Source organism: Theobroma cacao, chromosome 1 (assembly GCF_053813885.1).
Source record: "Theobroma cacao isolate CCN51 chromosome 1, ASM5381388v1, whole genome shotgun sequence".
Lineage (NCBI taxonomy): Eukaryota > Viridiplantae > Streptophyta > Magnoliopsida > Malvales > Malvaceae > Theobroma > Theobroma cacao.
In genome coordinates, this window is record NC_142639.1 from 9,681,253 (window position 1) to 9,708,946 (window position 27,694).

A 27,694-nucleotide genomic window follows, 5' to 3' on the forward strand; every position below is an offset into this window, starting at 1 on the left:
TGGATTATATGGAGTTATGTTTTTTCAGTGGTGGGGATTACCAAACTCTATTGAAACTTTTATCATGTCTAAGTGAGGATTTAATGAGTAATGATGCTTTGAAAATAAGATGATTAGTAGCATGTGAAGATATTCAAATTAAGATATCTAGAATTTGAAAAAGTAAACAACGAAAATGCTGACTTCGATTTAATGAAATGTTTTAAACACATTTGCCATATCTAATTGGAGAAAGATATATGGTAACATGATCGTGCCTTTGTGTGTATGTTCTTGTTCCATGAAGTCACGATATATTTCAATCTCTTTGGTCTGTCAAGAAAATATTTTATGTGTATAAATGGAATTATGCTCTTGTTATAAAAGAAAAAAGAATTGGCAGGCTAGGTAGGTGTACCCACCATTTTTGGGAAATCCAGCATATATATATATATATATATGTGTATGTATATTATATAATAAGTCCTTTTAAGTTAGAGCAAGTTTTGGAGAGTAGAAAGCTCAACGTAAAAAATGTCTCAATCCAACATCGTATTATATTGTACTTACGGGTTGAGGTTTTTGCAGAAATGAATGCTGGTTGAACGTTATTTTCTTCCCCATGAGTGCTATATATTCAGAATTTCAGATACAAATTTTTTCGTTTTTCTGTTTTCATATCTATATATATACACAAACTTGTAGTATTCTCTGACAATCAGTGATAAAGGGGGAAGTGGAGGATGACTTGGAAATTAAGACTTCAAGGCTTCTTTGCTTCTTTCTCAGCCTGAAAAGGCAGCTCAAAGCAAAGAAAAACAAATCAGGGTTGAGCTATATATAAGAAAAAGAGAAGGAAAAAGGGGAGAGACAGAGTTATGCATTGTTGGGTTTGTTAATTACCACTTTGATTATTCGCTCAAACGCAGTCCATCCGTGCTTGTCAATGTATTCAGCTACATATTTCCTTGCGTCTGAGCTAATCATCTGGAGAATCTTCCTCTGGTCCTCTGTATAAGTTGAGATTGAGCTTCCAAATCCACCAAGCCTTATGTATTTTCGAATATATTTTTCATAGATATAAGCTGCCCCATTGAAAATCGGTAGCACCAACCACATGCAAAATAGAAGCTTCATGTATGGCCAAAATGGTAGCCTGTTAGAAGAAGAAAAAAAGAATTTGCTAGGATGAGTTTCCTATTTTCTCAGATGGGTTAATTAACATATAAAACCCGTGCTTACCAAGCCAAGATTTTCCAGAATGAGAGTTCGAAGAGGGTTATCAAAGAGTATATAATCCAATAAGTTAGCCACTGCTGGTCATCTACCATGGAAGGAGTTTCTATTGCTCGGATTGAGGCATATCTGTTCATTCATACACACAATATTCATACGACTGATATCTTTAAATATTCTTTCTTCTCAATTGTAAAAATATTTTTACTCTCTGAAAATGTTGACAATTAATGCTTTACTTACAATGGATAAAGAAGCATTACTCCAGGCCTGGGTCACACAGGAAAACAAATTTATTAGACCTTTTATAATATATGTGGGCATATAAGGAAAGACAAAATGAAGTTAAACTATTTTTTTTTTTTTGAAAGGAAGATGATTTCATTAATAACTTGCTATACAAAGGAAGCCATAGAAGGCTAGAGCTGGAGATAAGTAGCATCAAAACAGACTATACAAGTTCAACAACACCCTCAGGTAGTAATGAGAACAAAAGGACAGCCGTCAAGAACATCATCACAGCACAACCTAAGGAATCATCATCAAGTTATACCATGCAAAGCAAAAATCTGTCATCCCGAGCCAACAGAGCCTTTGTCAAATCCAGGCCAAGCATATCAGAGCAGAGAGAAGTTTACAGAAGAGGGAAAGAGAAGTTAAACTAATTATTCCTTGCATCCTATTTTATTTGTTCTTTCTTATTTTTAAGTGCTCATAAAATTATGTCCTTTCATTTCCAAAAAATTGAGTTTTAATCACATTGTTTTAGGTGATATATTTTTTTGTATAATAAAATTTTAAAAAATAAAGCTATTTAAACTTTTAATTTCATTGTTTTAAAATTTAGTAGCAATATAAAAAAGTGTAACCTTTATTAATGTATGTAATTTCTATTGTTACATTTTATTCATAATGCATCTAAAATTTATATAATAAAATTAGATTTACAAAAACGTTCTAGAAAACATAAAAAAAGTGTTATTAAAAATATTTTGAGTAGCACATTTTAAAATGTGCCGTTTTAAGTCAAATTTGTTGTAATGTTTCTTAAACATCTAATTTTTTTATATATTTTGAAATTATATTTCATGACTTTTTTGACATTAAAAGCAATGAAATATCAATTTAATATAAAATTTTAATATATAATATACTAAAATCAAAACATATATTGCAGGGATACAAAATTAAGACAAATTTCGGATTTGACTTTTGCAACAATAATTAAAACAAGTTTTGCATGCAGTGATGACTTAGTTAATATATTTTGGATATTCTCTTTTACTTCCTCTATACTATATTTTCCTAGTCTTTATTGTACTTTCATGAAAGTTAAGAAAAAAAATTTTGTCTTTAGTTATTTTATATAGTAAGCATTTAACTTTTTTTTTAAAAAAAAGGGTGTGTTCAATAAATTTTTAATGTCCAAAAATAAAAAAATATGAAAATAAATCGAAATATAGAAAAACGTATTAAGTGTAAAAAAAAATAAAAATGATATAATTATGAAACATGAAAAAAAAAAGAGAGAAAAAAATGAGGAGGAGGCATTGCACATACCTTTTGAGAGTAATAAGATAAATTGTAGATATATGAAAAACACAAATAATATCCCTTCAAATAAAATAGCACCACATGATATAGAAATAATGGACAAACTACGATATGTGGAAATATTATATTGGAGTAATAAGATATAGTTTCAGAGACATGATGCCAGCCAGAAAATATATGGTCTCAGTAGACAAGATCTACAAACAGAGATGATATTTTCCAGCATATATTAAATATAAAGTGAACAGTAATTAAGTACCCGACTATTGCATCTAGACGTTTGGCAATTACTGTAACAACACCCATATGATCAGAAAGCTGCAGCTCTTGTCTCTGTGATGAATAAAAGCTGATGAAAAATTTTGAGTGAGATGAGGATCGATGATAGAATGTGAAGAATGGAAATTATGGCAGCGATTTAAAGCTTTGTGGGGCTGATGATGTACCAAGTAAAGAATATGTGTTGGATGTGCCAAAAGTCTTCTTTTCTCTGCAAACAAGAAAAGGATTGAAACAGGGAAAAAAGATAGGAGGGGGAATGGCGTTGGAATATATGCCTTACCCTCTCTTTCTCCCCATAACCTTTTCCCTTTTTCTTAAAGTTATTATTGTTGTTTTAGTTGCAACTTTTGCAGGATACAAATTTAGACAAATTTTCGCAGAGAAGCTTTTCTTGGAATCCGAAACTCACAAAGTTAACCATAAGCTGGCTATCATGAAAATATCCTCCCTCTCCCTCTCAGTATATAATGACTGTACTCTCGGAATGCTGCATAAAGTTGCAACAATAACACCTAAAACTGGGAAAGCAAATAATGTCTCTCAAAAACAACCACTTGGCAATGGCAAACCCTTTTGGACATGCATGGTTTATGATGGTTATGTTATGGCAAGACATACATATACATTGCATGGACTTTAAGCTTTGGAATACTCTATCTGATATCATGCTCAGGTCATACATATATATATATATATATATATAGTCGGTGATGTTTCGTCCAACTTTTTACCCATCAATCTTTCACGTCGAGGTGGAGTAGCTGGTGAGAGTTAGACCACCCATTGTGTTTGCATATTGGGGGCACTAAGTCACTAGCTAGTACTAAAGTGCGGTTCCTATTTTGGCCCCTCCATACTGCCTTGGTTTTAGTACAGAAACTTAATAAAAAGATTTCTATCTACTATAAACTTTTCTGAATGCCTTTCCATTTTTTGTCTTTGAGAGTACCGATTGAGATACCCAGTATTTTACTTGTCAGTTACAACATTTTTAAGAGATACTTTTATGGAACCATATCTGGTTTTATTATAGGAGTAAAAACTGTCAGTGTATATGAACTTATACCAAGAAATGGAGCAAGAAGTGATACTTCTTCAAGTGCAAGAAGAAAGTGATGAGGACGTCAGAGGAATTGCAACGATATAACTTCAAGATCACTGTTAGTAATAAATGCGCTCCTTTTTTTTAAAAAAAATCCAACAGTTCTTAGCGTTCCTTCTCTCTGGGTGGAAAAAGGATGAAGTAAGAGATAAGAAAAAAGAGGCTAATTCTGGACAGGAGATTTATTAGTAGAAGCATTTAAGCCCAGTCATGAAGGTAAGAACAAGGTAATTTCATGTTAAAAACTTAGAGGAGGTCAGACTCTAAGAAATCAAATGTTTATAGGTGAAGAAGAGCTTTTAAGGCACTGAAAGCCTAGTTTGCTTTTTAAGCCTTTAGCCCCGCCCTCGGCTCTGAGCTTTCTTCGCAGTCTGTCTTGTACCAGTTCTCTCGTCTTTTTCCTCTATCATCTCCTTCCTTCAACCCCACTTCAGCCTTGTTAGGTATTGGAAAATGGAATGGAGAATCCATCATGATTCTAAAACGTTTGTACTTACTAACACTGATTTGTCTGTGTTTTGATGCTTTGTTTCGGTCTTAAGAACTCTCTATACTAATTTGAAGAAAATTAAACAACTTCCTTTCTCTGGCAAACCTATGGCACGAAGAAGAAAAAAGATGATATTGATCTCAATATGCACATGAAGATGTACAAGGAGAAGGAGAAGCAATCAGAAAATGAAAAAGGAAATGGTGAAAAAAAGGGGGGGCAAGACCCATGTGAGGCATGTAGGTAGGGTACAAAGATGACTTTAAAACTATATTTTGGCGTGAGGAGTGGTCCAAAAAGGAGGAGTATTCTTCCTTAATTACTCCAAAAGACTTTGATTACTGTATGTACTTTGTGCACATGATGCATCACCAGCATCGGGTTCTGTTTTGTCATGGATCCTAATGACATAAGCACCTTATGCTATGCAGCCATTCATTGTTACAAAAGCGTACGGACTCACTTTTTTCCCCTCCTTTTATGTGTATACATCACCCCTTAGCCCATTCCCCCTCCTCCCCTCTGACAAAACGAAACCAGAAGTGAAAAATAAACAAGGGAACGAAAGCAACGATCCCCTTTAACTTTTAAATATTATAACGCATAATCAACCCAATCTTAATTTGTGATTCTCACCTCTTCCTCCGTTTGCTCATTCTCATCGCTGTATATGGTACAAGTCGCGGGCCTACCATGTCCGTCTACAGACTAAGAAAATTATATAGTGTTAAGCCACATATATCATTGTCTTTGTTATTTATTTCTAATAATTATTTTATGAAATGATTACTAAATAGGTAATTACTAAAAAGAAAATATTATAGCATTTGGTGTATATGAAATGATTTTTTTGAATTTTTTAAACTTTAATCAATTTTTCTTTTGAAAAAATTAAAACTGACTGGAATTACTTTCATGTAAAGTTGTGGTGTAACCAAATCATTTTATAATTTAATTTATCAATCTTTAGTTTATTAGTCAAAATCAATTACATATGATAAGCTTATAGTTTTACAAAAAATTTGTTATTTTTAATCAAAAGATAAATATTATATTTATATTTTAGTTTATAACATTTGACATGCAATTTGGTTCATATGCAGATTGAAAAATAATGTATGTGTATATATATATATATATATATATATATGTTTATATATATGTATATACATATATATATATATATATATATGCAAATATAGATGTATAAATCCATATACAAGAAGCTAAATTAGATGTGTCTAGAGATGACAATGGATTTATACAAAATAGTAATTTTAGGATACCTGTATTTCAAACTTGATTATAAATAATGAATTTTTTAACATTTGTATTATTATCTACTGAAGGTATTACTTATAATTAATAAATTATTTATTAAAATTTGTAAATTATATCTAAATGAAAAATCTGCTTTGAAATTATTCATTTTAATTTTGATTAATAAAATACATAAAACTAATTAAAATTTATTTTTTATTATTGAATTCGGGTGGTCACTTATATAACTAAACAAACGTATTCAAGTTTTACTTTGATTTTAATAAGGTGTTGCTGGTTGAATTAGGGTAAGTTATGAACATTATATTTTATATTCAAATTTAAATTTGAGGTTCTCAAAATTTATACATCTTTTTTCCATCGGTATTCCCAAATACAAAATTTACTTCGAACTTATTGATTTTAATTTTAATTAAAAAAATACATAAAACTAAATAAAATTTATATTTTATTATTGAATCCAGGTTGCGTAAAAACTTTTAAAGTGATTAACCTTACTACTTTTAACTAAATCAACATGTTCGAATTTTACTCTATTTAAATAAGATATTACTAATTAAATTAGGTGACGTTTGATACTTTACAATGTAATGTAATTATAGGTAATGTGATTGCAAGTAATGTGATTGCAGTGAAAATAATATTACAGTGTTTAGCATACAAGCAAAATAATGATTAAAATGTAGGGAAGATAATACTGCAGCGTTTGGTTTACAAGTACTTTACTGGAAATGTAATGTTCATTTTTAAAATTACCTCTATTTATTAAAATGCAAGTTTAATATACTTATATTTTTTATTGTTAATTTTTATATAATATCATCTCTTAAATATATTTTTAATGTCATATATATTTTTTATTTCTTATTATAATATTTTATTTTTTTTATTTTTTAATATAATTTTTATATTATATATTTCATTTTAATTTTTTATCTATATTATATAAATTTTAATTTCTTATATTTTATTTTAATTTTTGATTTTTATATTTTATATTTTATTTTAATGTTTTGTGTTTTAATTATAATATTACAAAATATTTTTAACAAGTTACTAAAGTTTGAGGGTAAAAGTGTTTTTAAGAATATTACAGAGTATAATGTAATATGATTGCATTGGTTTTAGACTGCAATCACATTACATCCCTCAGCTGTAGTGTGATTGTATTACAATTTTACATTACAGTAATCTATTACAAAATAAATATTATGATGTAATTAATTAGATATATTACAAAAAATGTGCTCTCTCTTTCCTTGTACTAAATGCTGTCTTAATGTATTATATTTTTATTTGCGAATTTAAATTTGACTTTTGCAAAATTAATGCATCCTTTAGCCATTGCTATTAAATGTGTCAATCAGTCAAGCTTGGGTTGGGCCTCCTTCATGTTTAAGAGTTAGCCCAAACTCGTCAAACTAGGTGATATATTTTAAATTTTTTTCGTTATTAAAATAAATACAAAAATCTTTTCAGTTACTAATCCCATCCCTAAATCTATTTCATACACCTCTAAACTCAAATTGAGTTTAGAATCGAATAAACTTAAAAAATCTTAGCCAAAGATCAATTTGAATAATACTCGTAAGAGTTATATTTACATAATATTATAAATTTCACTAACTTTCATGTCTTTATTTTATTATATATATTATGAATTCTAGATAAAAAAAATAGGCCTCAAAAACTTAAAAAATTGCATTGTAATTATCCTAACCATCTTGAACCATCGGATAAATAGAACAGAATGTTGGCCGTTGGATCGAAGGTGCTATAAAAGCTCTGTTTCACAAAGCCATCTCTTCTCTTCACGCCGGCATAACTGTCTTTCTCTCTCTCTCTCTCTCTCTCTCTCTACCTCACACTCCGATCCCGCTTTACCCCCTGACTACCCATTTCTAGACCCTATTCCGTTTTAACTTAACCCGACCCGACGTGACCCGGAAAAACATAAAATATAAAACCAGTTCCGTCGTAAAGGTATCAACCCCCTTTTCCCTTTACTCTAATTTTCCCCCCCATATATATATATATATATATATATATAGAATTTTGAATTTCTGTTTGCGATTAAAGAAATCTGTTTGTTTTGTGCTTTTATTTTCTTTAATTATTTTACTTTTTTTTTATAATCCATGCTATCAAGCTGAAATGAAGAGTAATTTAGCGGGGGTTTTCTTTTTTCCGCGTCATCCTTTACGTTTGAAATGGAATTGGGCAGTAGTTCATGCCTTCTTGTTAAAAATTGAAAAAGAAATCAATTAATTTGGCTCGCTTTGATTTGTTGCTTTTGATATATATAAAGAAAACTAAGTAGCAAAAGCAACGAATCAAATGGTACATTAATTACATTGATTTATGGAATGTTTCTATGGTGCTATATTTTCCGATTGTTCCATCACACTACGGGTTGTGTTGAAATTCATCTCACTGGGGATACGATTGGCTTGTTATGTTCTATGCTTAAGGATGTCGAAGTTTTGTTTGTTTCCACGTATGTGTTGTCAAATAATTTTGCAAATGAGCAAATGCCGTGGAATAGCTTTTCAATCAAGCCTATCATAGACAAGTATGCAGCCAAAAGCATCTTAGTTAAGTCTTGTATACTTCTGCTTCAAGGCAACAGTGGTTTTTTTGTTGTTCACTGCCCCTTACAGAATTTACTTTGGGTTTTGCTCATATTTTATTGGGCAAAATCACTATATTGAGTTGCTTATGGTTTTATGCATGTTCAAGCCATTTTATATGGATTTCTTAGTATTTATCCTCAAAATTGTTCCTTTTTTTTTTATAAAGTTTATAGATATACCCTTTCTCTGAACCAGAAAATGAAAAGAAGAAAGACAGTTCTTACACCCTTCCTTTATCTGTTTATCATGTTTTGCAATAATAACCAAATATATTTGTTGTCAATGAAAGCTCTCAACCAAACAGTCGGCAAGTATTAACAGTCTCTTTCAGACTGGAACACCGTATAAGTTCAGTTATTTGGTTTTTGCATTTTAGGGTCTTAAGTCAAGTTTGAGTCATTAGGCCTCCTTGTCATAGTATCTTTCCTCTAATCTTATAATATAGATTATAAGCACTTGTTGATGGTTGAATTTGCTTTAATAGGCCATTGCTGAGTGAAACTATTATCAGTTACTTGTTTTTAACCTTTTTGGTTTTAGAAATTGTTTTGAGTTGTTTATCCACTTTGTCGAATCACGTTTTCTGTAGTTAATGAGAAACTTTTTGACTATTTTTAGTGCTCTTAGAACTATGGGGATTTCATCCTTAAAAAGAAAGAGAACTATGGAAATTGCTGTTGCCTCCAGTTTGAAGATTTTGTTAGTAATCTTATGGAACCTAGGAAAATGCAAAGAAACGAATTATAATTATGTTTTCTGTTCTGTATGTATGTGTGTATCTCTCACACATATCCTCTTAAATAGTTATGAAACATTTCTGCAGTTTTAAATTATTTTGGATCTTGAATTTTTGTAACATCCTGTATATATGTTTTTTATTCGTTTCTAAAATGAATATGGTATTTTCTTGGGGTTTTATAGCTGCAATCTTTTCTCACTTGTTGGTAGTTGTAATAATGATAGAAAATACTCTTTTTGTTTTTAATGTGCAGATATATGCAAAATATTAGGTTCATGTGATGGATATGTCTGATGCAGTCATAGCAAATTCGAGCAGATTGAAATCTATTGTATGGAATGACTTTGATAGGGTTAAAAAGGGTGATACATTTGTGGCTATTTGTAGGCATTGTAAAAAGAAGCTTAGTGGATCAAGTACTAGTGGAACCTCACATCTGAGGAACCATTTAATTAGGTGTCAGAGAAGATCTAATCATGGCATAGCTCAATACTTTTCTGGTAGAGAAAAGAAAAAGGAAGGATCTCTGGCTGTTGTAACTATTGATCAAGAGCAGAAGAAGGATGAAGTACTTAGCCTTGTGAATCTTAGATATGAACAGGAGCAGATTAAAAATGAGCCTGTTACAATTGGCAATAGTAGCTTGGATCAAAGGCGGAGCCAATTTGATCTTGCCCGCATGATCATATTGCATAACTATCCCTTGGATATGGTGGACCATGTTGGATTCAAGATATTTGTCAGGAATCTGCAGCCATTGTTTGAACTTGTTACATATAATAAAGTTGAAGCTGATTGCATGGAAATCTATGCAAAGGAGAAGCAAAGGGTGTATGAGGTTTTGGATAAGTTCCCTGGAAAAATCAGTGTAACTGCTGATGTGTGGACTGCTTCAGATGATTCTGCATACTTGAGTTTGACAGCACACTACATTGATGAGGATTGGCAATTAAAAAAGAGGATTCTGAATTTTGTTACTATTGATCCTTCTCATACAGAGGACATGCATTCAGAGGTTATAATGACTTGTTTGATGGATTGGGATATAGATCGTAAGTTGTTTTCTATGATATTCGATAGTTATACCAGTGAAAACATTGTCGATAGAATCAGAGATCGGCTGTCACAAAATAGGTTCCTTTATTGTAATGGTCAATTATTTGATGTACGCTGTGCAGTAGATCTACTCAATCGCATGGTTCAGGATGCCTTGGATGCTCTTTGTGAAGTTACCCAGAAAATTCGGGATGGCATCCGCTATGTTAAAAGTTCAGAAGCTACACAGTCTATGTTCATTGAGCTGGCTCATGAGGTGCAGGTTGAAAGTCAAAAATGCTTACGTATTGATAATCCATTGAAATGGAACTCGACTTTTTTGATGCTTGAAGTTGCTTTAGAATACAGGAAAGTTTTCTGTTGTCTGCAGGATCGTGACCCTGTCAACTTGAAGTTTCTCCCATCTGATTTGGAGTGGGATAGAGTGAGTGTCATTGCTAGCTTCTTGAAGCTGTTTGTAGAAGTTACTAATGTTTTTACAAGAAGTAAGTATCCAACTGCAAATATATTTTTCCCCGAGATCTGTGATATTCACTTGCAGTTGATTGAATGGTGCAAGAATCCTGATGATTATATCAATTCCCTGGCTGTTAAGATGAGGAAGAAGTTTGAAGACTACTGGGACAAGTGCAGTCTGGGTTTAGCAGTTGCGGCTATGTTAGATCCTCGATTCAAAATGAAACTATTGGAGTATTACTACCCACAATTATATGGCGATAGTGCTTCGGAGCTTATTGATGATGTTTTTGAGTGTATTAAATCACTTTACAATGAACATTCTATGGTCTCTCCATTAGCTTCTTCCCTTGATCAGGGACTGAGTTGGCAAGTGAGTGGTATTCCTGGCTCTGGAAAAGATTCTAGGGATAGGCTGATGGGGTTTGACAAGTTCCTTCATGAAACTTCTCAGAGTGATGGCTCTAATTCGGATTTAGACAAGTACCTGGAGGATCCTCTTTTTCCTCGTAATGTTGATTTCAACATACTAAATTGGTGGAAGGTTCACACTCCAAGCTATCCTATCCTATCTATGATGGCGCACAATATTCTAGGAATTCCCATATCAAAAGTTACAGCAGAATCAACATTTGACACTGGAGGAAGAGTGGTCGATCATAATTGGAGCTCATTGCCTCCAACTACTGTTCAAGCCTTGATGTGTTCACAAGATTGGATAAGGAGTGAACTCGAGAGTTAGTTTTCCCTCCCTCCCTTCACCCACCACAAATTCTTTGCTTTTTTGTTTGAATTTTTTTTTGTTGTTTGGATGGAAGGAAGAGCGGATGAGGTGGGAAGTTAGCACCATTTTTGTGTAGCTGCTTTTTGTCATTTTCTCAATTCTATGTATCCTTTTAAGAAATTTTATGGGCGATATCAAACTCCAGATCATTCTGCCCATCTTTAGGCTGCCATGGTGTAAGTGAATTGGTTGTACAGTATATAAGCTAGTTAAGCTTTACTCCCGTCTTCTGTTTTCTCTACAACACCCTGTCTTCTTCTTATCCATACTGTCAATGCTTGTGTTGCTCTATAAAGAAAACAACAATGCCTGTGCCTTTATGATAAAGACAATCTTGGATATGGTTCCTATTTATTTGGATTTCTTATAAAGAAAATGTAAAGGAAAGAAAGATGCGATGATGAAGAGGGTTTCATGGGCTTGGCTGGAGTCGATTTGAGCGGGGCATTTGTTCCATAGAAGCAGCAAGGCCGGCCTTCTCTAACAAAAGTGGAGGTCAGGCTAGGCCATGCTCGGGCGGGCTTCGGTGTCCAAAATAATACAAGCCCATCCGTAAGTCTGATTATATATGTGTATATATTTAAATGATATAAAATACTTGCAGTATATATATATATATATAAAATATTTCTTACTTATTATATATAATAAATTTGTATATAAAATAAATTAATCGAGGTTGGCCAACAAAATTTATTGTACTTAACTTTTTTGCCGAACCTATGCCTAGCATATGTAGTACAATTTTATGCCCAAAAGTTGAAGGCCTTGTGCAGGTTACATTTAATAATAATAATAACATTATATGGTCAAGGAGTGACAATGGAAAGAAACAATAACTTTTGACAATTATACCCTTTATTATGTTGTAATGAATTGTGGGAGTCATATAAGTAACTGGTGATTAAGGTGTATATATATATATATATATATGTTGAATTTCTGCTTATCATAAAGTTGTTGAATTCGGATGTGTCAAACGTACAAGGGTTTAGCTCCCCTTTGTATTGCCTTTTTATCATTTCCTTGGTTCTATTTACTCTTAATGATGGTACATAAGTTGGGACATGACGGTAAGGGTTGGTTTCAAACCATAAATGATAATTAATATTGTGTTTGAAGGTAATTGACAAAAAAGTAATGAAGGGGACTTGGAATGGAATAGAATAAGGCCAATAAAAAAAAAAGAAAATTACAAAGGAAAAGATGTAGGCATCTAGAAATTGTCCTTGATTGTTTGTTGTCATGTAAAATTTTGCACCAACTTATCCAATTCTTGGTAAGTGAATGGATGGTGACAGCTTGGGCATCGTTTATAGTATTAGGTAATGCATTGAATATCGGCATCTTTCAGCATCATTTCCTAGCTAGGTTCAGACATGGAACATGATGTTGGCTCTGTGGTCCCTCGTCTTCAAATAGCTTTACTTTGGATAATTGCCTGTACTTTCGGCTTCGGTTTCGTTTCATCCTCTTCCAGCGCTTGGGAAAAATTAATTTTGAAAAGGTTGTTCTCTTTTACTCATTCATGTTTTGGAATCAACTTTGGTAGCTAGCTTTTTCACTCCCCCACCTTGCACCTATACTAGCATGATAGGCTGCATTATATATATATATATATATATATATATATATATATATATATATACATATATTCTATACAAGATTATGATTATGATATGATATTTCCCTCTTGTACTCTATACAGTTCGTTCTCAATATTCTTCCACTAAATCATCATGTTTTCCGCTAGAATATTCTCATCCCCCCACTGCATACGATTCCGCTTCATCATACTCAATCTGGTTTTGCTAAATTCATTTCCTCTTCAACTTTTTATGAATATTTTATTTTTTTTATCTCACATTCATTTGATTTATTTCGAATCCATTCTTTCATTACTTAATGGTTTGGGTCTTGCATAGAATTTGACATATGTATGTAGGTAAATCCAACAGCTATTGAAATACATGTGGCACTAATTAAATTTGTTACCTTACATTAATATATATATATATATATATATATATATATATATATATATATATATATATTCTAATTATTGATACTAACCAAGAATGGATTTTGAACAATTTAAAAAGATGGTAGATGATAAGCATAAGATTTTTAGATTAAAGGTGAAAATGAAATATTTATAAAAGGTCAGGGGACTGTGGATGGAATTTATTCAAATTGGAATATGCTCAAGATGATATGGGATTTTTGGTCCCTGCCTCCATACTTTTGGTTTTTTTAGCAATATTCTTAATAGAGGTCAAGCTTTCACTTGCTTTTATTTGTAAAGGAATACTTTTAGGTCTTTTTCACAGTAAAAAGAAAAAAAGAAGCAAATGTAGAGGTTCAAATATAAGATTTGTTGGCATTTTACTAATGATAACTTGATACCTTACTATTTCATATTGAAGATGGATACGATTGAAAGAATATATACGATATTTTCTGGTGAGTCTTGGTATCTTTTATGAGTCTTGAAAGAAAATACTATTTCATATATAGGATTGAAAGAATATATATATATATATATATATTGAAGAGAACCAATACATTTTAACTGTTTTTCAAACTTTATGGTTTCATTAAAAGATAGAAATATCTTAAATTCATTAATACTTCAAATCCAAACTCATAATTATAAAATGATACCAAGTTATGAACCATTAACTGTAGTATACATGTTATATTACAAAGCAATGTATTCTGTAATAAATACAAAGGCTTTAATTCACAGCTCAAAAGGAGAAACCCTTTTGATACAAACAGATATGGCCAGATCCCATACAGTGATACCAAGAACCATTCAATGGCATGAAGTACAACTTCTAAATAGATGAAAAATAGAAGGAGATACAAATCCTGTTACCATCCAAAATACAGAAATAAACCATGTAACTGAATATAGAGATGGTTCGGTAGAACTAATCTTCAATAGGCCTCCAAGAATACCCCCTAGACAATCTTTTGATACTGAACAAACCATAGCCTCTTTAAGAAACATAAATATCTTAGGAAAAAATCCATCTATAATAGGAATAGACTTTAGGACTGCTAGAGCTTCTATATCCTCAATACCTTCAACAGTCGGAACAAACTTACAAACAATAGACAACTCTTCAAACATACCTCAACCCATTTACACAACACAGGAAAATAGTTCAACAAGTTCTCCCAACATGTCACCAACATACTCTTCAATGACCAATAATTCAAATTTAAATCCAAATAATGAACAAAATTCAGAAATATTTGTATTATAAAAAGAATTCGAAATTGACAAAGAATGGTGCAGAAGACCTTTTTATTCAAAGAAAAATAAACAAAAAAGAGAAAATTATTTCAAAATTATGATCAACAAAAGAATAAAATACTAGAATACTACTACAATTTCATGAATAAATACAAAATCTTAATAGAATTCTTTGAATGGTTTGAAAATCATTATGATACTTACTCAATAAATACAACAAAAACTGCTAATAAATGGCAAACTAATAAAGGAGAAATAGAATCACAACACCCCTTTCTTACAAAAGTACAAATGTACATAAAAACACAAGAATTAGAGCTACTCCATTAAGAATGAGAGCACCTGAAACAGGAGAAAATGTTTCCTCAAAAGACATAAAAATGATAGTAGAACAGAATTATTATACAAATTTAAATCTACATACTATATCACAACAATTAGACAAAATAGAAATCTTAGTTGAAAACCAACCTAAACTTTCCTAAAATTTATGAACAAAAGAATACAAATCAGAAACCCCAAAAACTTCAAAACCAGTATTTACACCATTTGAGGTTCCAAAAAAATATCACAAAGAACAAAAAAATCAATGTTTAAAAGAAACACAAGATAGAATTGATGCTCTAGAGAGCCAAAATTCAGGATTAATAATTTCAGAAACTCCAACACAACAATCCCGCACAATTCATATAATAGAAAACCAAAGTGATTTAGAAGAATCTGATAGCCAACAAATCAATAAAATGGTTTGGAGAGAACCACAAAAATATTATTATCGTAAAATAATAGCACCAGACCTAAATATTGAAGAGAAACCAATATTTCAAAACAAATATAATGCTAATACAATTTACGAATCGAATATAGATGGAATGTCCGAATATAATATTCTCAGTACACTCCAACATATGACAATGGTTTCAAATGTCTACAAAATCCAAAACCAAACTGGTCAAATTACAGATCATCTGGATTTACAAGACAACTAAAAGGATGGTGGGATAATTATCTTACAACAAATCAACAACAAGAAATACTAAAAGCTACCAAAAAAAGATAATGAAGGCATTATTTTAGATAATCAAGGAAGAGAGATACAAGATGCCGTTGCAACTCTCATCTTCTCAATATCCAAACACTTCATAGGAGATCCTTCTCATTTAAGAGATAAAAATTCAAAATTACTATTAAATTTAAAATGCAAAAAATTAACTGATTTCAAATGGTACAAAGACATTTTCATGACAAGACTAATGCAAAGATCAGATAATAACCAACCTTTTTGGAAAGAAAAATTCTTAGCTAGACTTCCTATACTATTAAGAGAAAAGGTTAGGAATCAAATAAGAGAAACTTATAAAGAAATAATAGCTTATGAAAAGCTCACATATGGAGAACTTATTGGTTTTACTCAAAAGGAAGGATTAAAAATCTATCAAGATTTAAAACTCCAAAGACAATTAAAGAAAGAAAGAAAATTATGTGCAAAGGAATTAGGATCATTCTGTCAACAATTTAATATAAAAAATGAATTTTCTTCCTCAAAACCTTGTTGCTCTGCAAAACCAACAAAACAAAGAGAACATAAGAAAAACCTTCAAGAATATTATTAGAAGCCAAAATACAAGAAATATAGAAAATAAAGACAAAAACAAAACAAAGCCAGTAATATAGATAAAACAATAAAATGCTTTAGATGTGGAAAAACTAGTCATATTTCGAAATATTGCAAAATGAGAAAGAAAATCAACCAACTCCAACTAGGAGAAGAAACTGAACAAAAAATCAATGAAATACTGTTAGAAACATCAACATCTGATACTAAAGAAACGATGAAATACATACCACATCCTAATCTTCAACTGAAAGTGAAAATTTAATTAATGTCTTAACAAAAGACCAAGAATTCATGATTGAAATTATTGAAAAAATACAAAATCCAACACTAAAGAAAGAATGTCTTTAGAAGCTAAAAGATTCAAAAAAAAAGAAAAACCTAATAAAACTGCCTTACTAAATCATGAACCCATATATAGCATTAAAGATATTATTTTTGACAAATATGAAAAAGCAAAACCAAAGAAAGTAACAAAAGAAGAATTAAACCTAGAAATAAAAACCATAAAAGCAGAAATTTCTAAACTCAAAAAAGAACAGCAATAAATTAAACACCAAATTCAACTCTTCAGAAATACAGAAAATCAAGATGACCAAAACCTTACAGATTCAGAAACTGAAAACCAAGATACACAAGAATATATGATGGTTCGTACTGAAGTATCTATCCAAAGATACTTAATAAAAATAACACTTTTAATTAATGAAGAGTTCCAATTAGAAACAATAGCATTATTTGACACATGGGCAGATCAAAACTGTATCAGATAAGGATTAATACCAACAAAATATTATGACAAAACAATAAAAGGATTAAAAATGGCAAATGGTGGAAAACTCAAAATCAATTACAAAATAACAAATTCAGAAATATGTAATCAAGGAATCAAATTAAAAACACCCTTCTTAATGGTCAAAGATATGACTCAAGATATCATTTTAGGAATGCCTTTCATCTCATTATTAAAACCCTATAAGGTTACTCGCCAAGCAATTACTACCAAAATATTAAAAACCACAATAAGCTTTCCTTTTGTAGAAAAGCCAAAAATCAGAAATATCAATTTATTAAAATCCCTATCAATTCACATAAATCAAATTAATTCTTTAATCAATTTTAAACAAAATCAAATCACATATTTAAAAGAAGAAGTTTCTTTTCAAAAAATTAATCAACAACTAACCACTAATGAGGTCAAATAACAGATTGAGTAAATAAAAAAAGAAATAAAAGAAACAATCTGTTCTGATATTCCAAATGCTTTTTGGGACAGAAAAAAACTTCAAGTGGAATTACCTTATACAAAAGATTTTAATGAAAAACAGATCCCCACAAAAGCAAGAGCAATACAAATGAACAAAGAAATGGAAGAATTTTGCAAAAAAGAAATCAAAGATCTACTAGACAAAAAATTAATCAGAAAAAGTAATTCACCATGGAGTTGTTCTGCTTTCTATGTAATTAAAAATGTAGAAATAGAAAGAGGAACACCAAGACTTGTCATTAATTATAAACCATTAAAAAAAGCATTAGAATGGATTAGATACCCTATTCCCACAAAAAAGGATCTTCTTCAAAAGCTTTGCAATGTAAAAATATTCTCAAAATTTGATATGAAATCAAGATTCTGGCAAATCCAGATCAAAGAAACTGAGGTACAAAACAACATTTACAGTCCTATTTGGACAATATGAATGAAATGTTATGCCTTTTGGATTAAAAAATGCCCCATCTGAATTTCAAAGAATAATGAATGAAATATTTAATCCATACTCTCAATTTACAATAGTATATATCGATGATGTTTTGATATTTTCATAAAACCTACAAAAACATTTTAAGCATCTCAGAATCTTCATTAATGTTATAAAAAAGAATGGTTTAGTTGTGTCTAAATCAAAACTTAGTTTATTTCAAACAAAAATACGATTTTTAGGACATTATGTGATACAAGGAACTATAATTCCCATAAAAAGATCAATAAAATTTGCTGACAATTTTTCTGACAAAATTTTAGAAAAAAACCCAACTCCAAAAATTTCTAGGAAGTCTCAGTTATGTCATAGACTTTTATCCAAGACTAAACAAAATATGCAAACCTCTTCATGATAGGTTAAAAAAGAATCCCAGTCCATGGACAGATACTCATACCTCCATAGTTAAACAAATAAAATCTCACATAAAAGAATTACCATGCTTGCATTTAGCAGATCCAAATCTCCCAAAAATAATAGAAATAGAAGCATTAGAAATAGGATATGGTGGCATTCTTAAACAAATAAAAAACCAAAAGGAGTTCACAGTCCAGTACACTTCCCATCATTGGACTCCAGCTCAACAAAATTATAGTACTATTAAAAATTTTTTATGGCAATTGTTTTATGCGTCTCCAAGTTTCAAAGTGATTTATTAAATCAAAAATTCCTTTTAAGAATTGATTGCAAATCTACAAAAGAAGTTTTACAAAAAGATGTTCAAAATATTGCTTCAAAACAAGTTTTTGCACGATGACAAGCAATTTCAAGTATATTCGACTTTGATATTCAATATATTAAAGGAAAATCAAACTCTTTACTAGATTTTCTTACAAGAGAATTCTTACAGGGAAAGTCATGCCCCCAAAATTGAAAAACAAAATTCTTACTCAATGGTACCAATTTTGGCTACTAAAAAGGCTTTCCAAAACCTCCACAACAAATCCCCAATTCTCCAAAAGCCCTAGAATTTTCACCAAAAATCTATTTTACAAGCAAAAATGCCCCCCAAATTATGAGATCGAAAAGACAAAGGGATGGACAAGCAAGAAAAGATGGAAGAAGGCCAAGCCATAACTCAAAAGCCCATTAAATCTTGGTACGAGATTTGTACCCAAGAAGAACAAGAGTCACAAAAGGAAGTTGGAACTTCCTCAAATCCATTACAAATATTTCAAGATTCCCAATATCCGTATGAATTGAACACCCAAATAAAGCAATGGATAGAATCTCTATCCCAATCTCCAGAGGTTGCATTAGCCTTAGCCTCCCAAAAAGATCAAACCCCTTTGAAACAGATAGCCGTATCAGCACTAGAATCCTCTAAGAAAAAAGAAATTGTGCTCCACAGACCAAAAACCCTCCAAACTATCTTCCCTGAAAGCCAAACCTTAGGCCAAACACAATCCTAAACATCATTTTCTCAAAAAAGCCAAACCCAATATTTCAGAAAGAAAAATATCCAAAATGTATTATTAATTGAAGAAGGATTTTACCATGAATATCCTCAAATAGCCATTCGAAAAGCTTTCAAAGAATGGCATTACAAACCATGGGATTTACAAAAACCCTAATAGTATTATCAAAATATTTTAATCCAAACAGGGTCAGTCTTTTTTAGACATTATACAGACAAAAAAGGCCTTACTCTTATTACCCACTCTATGGCCTAAATTTTAAAAGTTTTAAGGTCCATAGATTGGGGAGAAGATTTAAACCAATTTTAGAAGTTTCCAAATAATTTTTCAAAAGCAGTTGACCATTGCCCAGTTTTCAACTATTGAGATTACCAACAAGCATGGTTCAACACTTTTCTTTTTAACAATAAATATAACCGGCACTCCTGGTTAATGTTTTTCAAATTTGAAACTCAATATGAAATTCCAATATGGTTCTCTCATTAGTGGAACTGGTTTGGGCCATTGGGAGAAATTCTCCCTCCAAAAATAGACCAATTATACGAAAAATTCCTTCAAAATTTCCAACCTGAAGAAGATTAGGCAAATTTACATGTTTCTATACATTTCTTTTCCAAATTAATTATATCATGGATTACGTCGTGGGATTATTCCTATGACATTGATCCCCATTCCGAAGCCCTTATGGTAATCAGAACATTCAAAACCAAATGGTGGGACAAATTTGATGACACAAAATATGACCACCAATATCTTCTAGAAATTAAAAACCAAGATACACAAGAATATATGATGGTTCTTATTGAAGTATCCATCAAAAGATACTTAATAAAAATAACACTTTTAATTAATGAGGAATTCCAATTAGAAATAATAGTATTATTTGACACAAGGGCATATTAAAACTGTATCAGAGAAAGATTAATACCAACAAAATATTATGACAAAACAACAGAAGGATTAAAAAGGGAAAATGGTGGAAAACTCAAAATCAATTACAAAATAACAAATTCATTATATATATATATATAAATAATATTAAAAAAAATTTAAATTATTTAAGAAAATTTAAATAAATTTTTATTTTTTTAATCAAGCTTTTATATTTTTTATATATGTCCATAATTCTAACATGGTTGGTGAAAATGTCACATGACCATGTTATCATCCATTATTACATGTCAACATATTAGGTTAGTACCACATGACATAGAATGATAAGTGATATTTTGACTAAATCAACCATTAGTTATTAGTACTTATTTAACTCAAAATAAGAGTAGAGGAGTTTGATTGAACGTATTAAAAAAAAAAGAACTTATTTGAATTTTACTGAATAGTTTAGAGACTTCTTTTTATGTATTATGTTCAAAGAAAACAACATAAAGATTCAAGTTATTCAATATTTTTTTTGAAGTTTTCAAGTCTAAATGATTTTTATTTAAAATTTTGCTGAGTCGGGTATTTTCTTTTAATAAGTCATCATGTTATTAGTGTATCCAACAAGATACACAAAGAGCAACAGTAGATGAAGAGAGCAGCATTCAAACAAAATCGCAACGTAAACACCTTACCCTGTACAAGACCATCAACAGACATCCCACCTCAATAAGTTGGTTGCCACCCCGACAAGGCCATCATACCTTTAGAAGCATGGGTTATCAACACAGACCAGTAGGTAGGAACAAGCAATGGCTGCAAACATTAAACCCATGCCTCGAATAGATGATTAAAGTCTGTCATCCCCCATTGGTGTTATTTAATTAGCCTCAAGCATTACGTATGTATAAATGCATGGAACCCTTGAACTTGAACTACTATAAATCCCTTTCTCAAAACTCTTGATCCTACATTTACTTTTAACTAGTTTTATTGTGTTTTCCTTGATTGATTTTCTTAGTTCAACTACTTGATTGAACATTGTCATACTCTTGAGCTACCATTTGTGCTATGAACCCCTTTAAATACCAAACAATTTGTCAACTAAAAAAATTTGATTACTCTTTCGCCCATGGACAAAAACTTCATTTCTCAATTACCTAATCTCATTTTAAATCTTTCAATCATCAGTCTTCAAATTTTTAGGGGTTTCTGTTTACCCCTAAAGGTATCCCTACATACAAGGATAGATCAAGGATTAGACTACTAGTGGGAAAAAAACTAGAAAAAGCTAACATGTTCACGTATATAAAAAGTTTAGGCTAATATATATATATATATATATATATATATATATATATATATATATATATATATATGTATGTATTATACATTTTGTAATTATCGAAGTTGAGTGCACGATGTTTTTTCATGTTATAAAATTCATTAATAATTAAGTCTGTATCAAACTATTCAATAATCTCTCTTTCAATATAAGCAACCATGTAGTTAGGAAGAAAATCATCTTTAATCTTATTCCTAAACTTATTTTTTATGATGCTCATAGCTAAAAATGACCTCTTACTTGTTACAATTAAAGTTTGTTTTTATTTTTTAACTTTTATCACTTAGATGTAATTTCCTTTTAGTAGTTTTTATTATATATTTTGTCTTATCTCGGGTCATGTTGTCATGGTCTTGGCCTCTTGAGTTATCACATAGTTATTGGTAGGTCTGTTCTCATAAGTGATAAGTATAATCCCATAACATCTGTTTCATTTTGGCGGAGGTTGGGAGAAAAATATGGGATGCCACTTATTTTTGAAAAAAAATACATAAAAAATTAAAAAACTTTCAACGGTGGGGGGGTAAGCACCCCCATGCCTCTGTATGTATTAATCCCTGCCTACATATGTGGATGGTAAAAACTCAATTGTACATGAAATTCTATTGACCCATACAATTAAATCTTACTGCACAACCTCAATTCTAAACAGACTACTTTTATGAAAGTTGAATTAGACTTGATAGTTGGAACCATCATAGTACCCTTTTTTACATTCAACAAGCTTTGCAATTTTGGTTTGCAAAAAATCATAGTATAATATACATACTAGAGGTGAGAGACCTCCAGCCCATTTCCTCACATGGTAATTCTCTTACATAATCTAATATCGATGGCTTTGTCCATCATTACATTGAATGCTTCCAATGCTATATTAAAGAAAAGGGGAGAGAATTGGCAGCCCTATCTTAACGGTTGTAGACACCTAAAAAAAATAATAAATAAATAAAAATTTTAAATTATAATAAAATAAGCTAAAATATAAAATAATATAAATATTAAAAAAAAAAGGGTATGCCCAGCCATCCCTTCCCCCAACCACCACGCATGATGGGGTTCTGGCCACCAACTCCTTGGTGCCAGAACCCCATCGCCAGGTTGTCCAAATTTTTGGACAACTTGGCCTTTTTAAGGCTCACCTGCAAAACCAAACAAAAAAGAAAGGAGCAAAAAAAAAAACAAAAAAAGATCTAAGATCCAAAATCCCAGCAGCCACACCAAAAAAAAAAGAAAAAAAAAAAAACAGCCAAAAAATCCGATCGGAGTTTCAACGGGGGGTTCGGTTCGGTTTGAGGGAGAGAGACAGATGAGCTGTGAGGGAAGGTTGGATCTGTGGAGCACTGGCCACCGGCAGGGGAAAGCCTAAACCCGGCTGGGTCACTGCCGACTGAGGCAGGGAGTGTCAGATCCATCGATCGGAAGGGAAGAGGGCTTCGAAGGAGAGATAGGAGCATCTGGACCGCCGATCGGAGGGAAGCAAAAGGGGTAGTACGCCGACGTCGGCGGGAAGAGGAAGGGTTTTTTTAGAGAGAAAGTAGAGAGTGGCGGCTAGAGAGAGAAAAAGAAATTTGAAAATGAATAAAAAAAGCTAAAAAGGGGTTTTTATACCCAAAGGAAAGAGAACAAAACGACGTCGTTTCAGTGGCGTAGCTGAAGTCGGAGAGTCCAGGCCCAAACGGTGTCGTTTTCAGCAGCTCCATAGGCACCAAACGGTGCGTTTTGAACTCTGCTTTGTGGACCAAGGAAATGGGCTTGGGACGCCCCGTGCAGCCCAAACAACTTGGGCCACCATCCTAGCCCAAGCAAGGTGAGGCCTTACCCATTTATTACGGATTTGGGCTTATCCAGCTTACTTAATTATTTGCTTAGTTTAGTTGAAAATTAAAAAGAAAATTATAGAATTTTTTTAATATATAATAGATTTAGTTTACCCATTTTGTAAAATATATATATATATATATAAAATTAAAAATACATATATAAATAATAACAATAACAATAATAAGTCAATAAAAAATATTTATATTATAAGTATATTTCGAGGCTTGCAAATGATAAAAGAATAATAATAATAATAATAATAATAATAATAATTCATGATACAAATATATATTTTTTAAAAAATAAAATAAATAAAATAAATAAAAAAAATAAAAAAATAAATAATATAAATGGAACAATTATTTGAGTATTACCATCTAAAAGGGGCAAAGAGTTGTCTCTTTCGGGTGGGTCACTTAAGTGCGGAGTTCGAAACGGATTTTCACTGAAGCGTCAGGATGAATCCGAATTCTATACTCCTATACCCATTAGTCCGAATAATTGTTGTTTAAAATAGTGTATAAAAAAATGATAAATATATGAATAACTCAATGAATTACCTGAAATTATTAAGCATGTTAGTATTACCAACCAACTAATTAATAAACACGGTCATGTAGATTTCATCATTTTATATTGTCATTGCACGCCACATTTATTTTGCAAATGGTACGAAAATCCCGATGATGGGATTTCCCCGAGGAGCTTGTAGAGACAAGTTCTTCCGGGGATATCTCTAGGTGAGGAGAATTTCGAGACTTCACCAAAGCGTTGGGATGGTCTTCGAATAATTTTTCAATAAAAGATTACCGACTCTATCATCTAAAATAAACAAGACATGACATCATTTTACGCTTGCATCATGTGCATACGTAAAACCAAATAAAAAAACTCAGTTTGTCAATATAATAAAAATTTAATTAATAAAGTAGGAATTAAACTAAGAGAAGGCTATATTAAGATAACTTAAGATTAAATGGTACTGTTCGTGGAACGGGCGTCACGGAGGTGCTAACCTTTCTCGGTGCGTAACCGCACTCCCGAACCCATCTTTAAAAATGTGGATCAGTTCTCGTTCTTTCGACGGACCTAAAATTAATTTAGGACTTCGTCGATTAAGAATCGGGTTAATAGGTGATCAATCACACCTAGATAAAAAAAAAGATTGGTGGCGACTCCTAAACCGATTTAATTTTTGCCCGCGTCTAGCGGACGGGTTTCCGTACCCGCACCTTACGACAGATGGCGACTCCGTTGGGGACATCGAGAGTCAAGCCATTAATTAATCATAAGTTATCTTTAGCCTTGAATAATTTGTTGTTTTCCCTAGCATCAATTTTGCATATTTTTGTTTAATCAATTCATTTATTTTGCTATTATTACTTTACTATTTTTTAATAATTGCGGAAAATTTAGGATAAGGGGAGTGTGAAATTATTGGTCCAAGGTCAGTATATTCCTTCTCACACACTACACATCTTGCATTCATACATAAAGCCTTCCACCCGGGCTTTATCCTTAATTAGGAGGGAGTTAAGTAGCTACGCTCTCGTGAGGTGAAAACCTCTGCACGGGCTAGTGAAGACTCCCACTCAGATCGAACCTAGTCCTTTTGAAGCCTGTAATGGGTAAGGACCGGGGTGCCTTACTAGTCCGTGTGGACGACAGTGAGAAGCGATTTGGGAACCTTTAGCTCCATTTTCAACCCAAACTCAGCATGTAGAATATCGAGAGTCGCCTTTGCTTAGGTAGAGCTTCACCCGTGAGAATATACCTTTTGACTAGGTACACATGAAGGAATTTTCATAATCCCCTTGTTCTAAATTCTTCTCCGCGAGTAATAAAGGTATCAGGTTATTAATTACTTTCATCCATCTTTTGGAATTCTTGTTTATAATGCTAACTTGAATTTTTTATCATATACATATTTGCATCATAATAGGAAAAGTATTTGTCACCTGACAACCATTAATAGAGTAGATCCAGTTGCATACATGGAGTCATCATGGCCATCCTCAAGTTACGATGGAATTCATGAAGTGACTCAGCACATGGCGAGTGCCCAACAAAGTGAAGGAGATTGCTTGTCAAAGGATCACTTCTCATCACTACCTGATAGGGTCCACCTTGATCTTAAACAGAACGACTTCACCGATTTGCTCAACATATGGGATAAGTGGGGGGCTACCACTCGAGCAAATTTCGATAGGAAATATGGCCACATAGCTCGACTCCTTAAGGTCCAGATAGATGTACAGTTGTTGAAGGCCATTGTGCAATTTTGGGATCCGTCGTATAGATGCTTCGTGTTCAATAAAGTGGATATGGTTCCCACAATCGAAGAGTACTCGGCTCTCCTACAAATCGATCTTGATAATCCGAACAAGATATATTGGAGAGGACAAAAGACCGGACACAGGTAAAAGTTAGCAAAGATGATGGGTATTATCCCGACGGAAGTTGATCAGAACCTAAGGAAAAAAGGGGACAATGAATGTATCCCGTGGAGTTTTCTACGTAGCTATATCATGAAGCATCGGGACACCGAGCAAAGACAGCTTGTGATGGCCTTGGGAATTTACGGGCTAGTGATCTTTCCCAAAGTCTTGGGACATATAGAAGTCGAAATTATAGACTTCTTCGAGCAAGTCATCAACAAGGCCAATCCTTCACCCTCTATTCTAGCTGAAACTCTCAAATCACTGAATTACTGTCGAAGAAAAGGGGAAAGACGATTTGTGGGATGTGCACAGCTTCTTTTCATCTGGATAGTAAGTCACTTTGAATGCAAGGTCGATAAGTTCAGAAAATCATTTCATCCGTAAACCGCCCCTATCAGAGAATTTTGTGATAGTGAATGGCCAGAAAATAGGACTAAGGGGCAATGGATCTCTAGACTTCGGGAACTCATGAGTGTGGAAGTAACATGGAGAGCTCCGTGGATGTCGCATCACCCGGTCTTGTACAAATGTGAAAATGAACCTTGGGTACCGTTAATGGGGCCATGGGGAGCAATCAGTTACGCCCCAATTATGGTGAGAAGACAATTTGGGTCAGAACAGTTTGTGCCGATGACACACCGACTTAATACTTTGGAATTTGCTTATGGAGAGCCGGGTTTTCTGAAAAAGATTGAGGAGATTGCACAAGCCTGAAAGAAAACTAGCCAAGTTGATCAAAGGAGGTACATCGATGAAGTGACTATCGGATATCAGATATGGCATGACCAACGAGTTAAAGATGTGGTATATCCGAAAGAAGATGCATTACGTGGCCTAGTTGATCCAGAACCACGAGACGCTTTACTCGAAAGTGAGTTGGCTCGAAAGAAGTCCGAAGCTGAAAATACCAGTTGGAAGCAACGGTATAAAGACCTCCAAAAAGAGTGTGAGAAAATGAAAAGAGAAGTAAGTGAACAAAGAAAGAAGGTCCGAAAAATAGAAGGGAAGTATGAGAGCTTGAATGACAAGTTTTCTGCCACAACCAGTGAACTTTAAAGGGAAATACAAGTGAGAGAAAATCAAGGCAATGAACTTTAAGCACACAATGATGGACTAAGAAGTCAAGTGCGATTCCAACAAGAGTCCATCCAATTACTACGACAAGAGTATGAAGAGCTCGAAGGGGTCATGACAACTTATCAACAGGAATATGAACGCCTAAAACAACAGAGCACCAGAATTCAAGAGTGGGGTGAATCTTACAAACAAGCTTATACAGAGAAACACGACTAGATGGATTACTTGGTTTGGCAAATGAGGGAGGTGGCTTACAAGGCGAGAAGCATGGCTTAGAAGACGGACATATTAAGAAGCCAGATCTTTCCAGTTGAAAAACAAGAGCAACAGTTGATTAAGTATTTAGATGAGGTGTATAGCCATTATAATAAGATTGGCGAATATTTCTAGATGACTCTTGAGTTGTAATCAAAGACAAATATCTTATGCAATGGATGACTTTGTTGTTGGGTGTCATGTGACGAATACTTTTAGTACATAATCA

The 27,694-nt window shown here is 32.3% G+C and overlaps 2 protein-coding genes across 2 annotated transcripts; one reads left to right on the top strand and one right to left on the bottom strand.

Moving 5' to 3' along the window:
* Nucleotides 1-558: 558 nt before the first annotated feature.
* HVA22F (HVA22-like protein F) lies at nt 559-3,147 on the bottom strand. The gene is made up of 5 exons (XM_007048760.3): nt 3,029-3,147; nt 1,459-1,485; nt 1,222-1,344; nt 883-1,135; nt 559-769 (listed from the first exon to the last, which is right to left on the bottom strand). The coding sequence occupies exons 1-5, from the start codon at nt 3,073-3,075 to the stop codon at nt 743-745; spliced, it is 477 nt and encodes a 158-aa protein (XP_007048822.3). The 5' UTR covers nt 3,076-3,147; the 3' UTR covers nt 559-742.
* Nucleotides 3,148-7,721: 4,574 nt separating this feature from the next.
* On the top strand, nt 7,722-11,815 carry LOC18612139 (zinc finger BED domain-containing protein RICESLEEPER 2-like). Its single transcript, XM_007048761.3, has 2 exons — nt 7,722-7,907; nt 9,550-11,815. Exon 2 carries the CDS (start codon nt 9,577-9,579, stop codon nt 11,548-11,550), a length of 1,974 nt encoding a protein of 657 aa, XP_007048823.3. The 5' UTR covers nt 7,722-7,907; nt 9,550-9,576; the 3' UTR covers nt 11,551-11,815.
* The last annotated feature ends 15,879 nt before the right edge of the window (nt 11,816-27,694 follow it).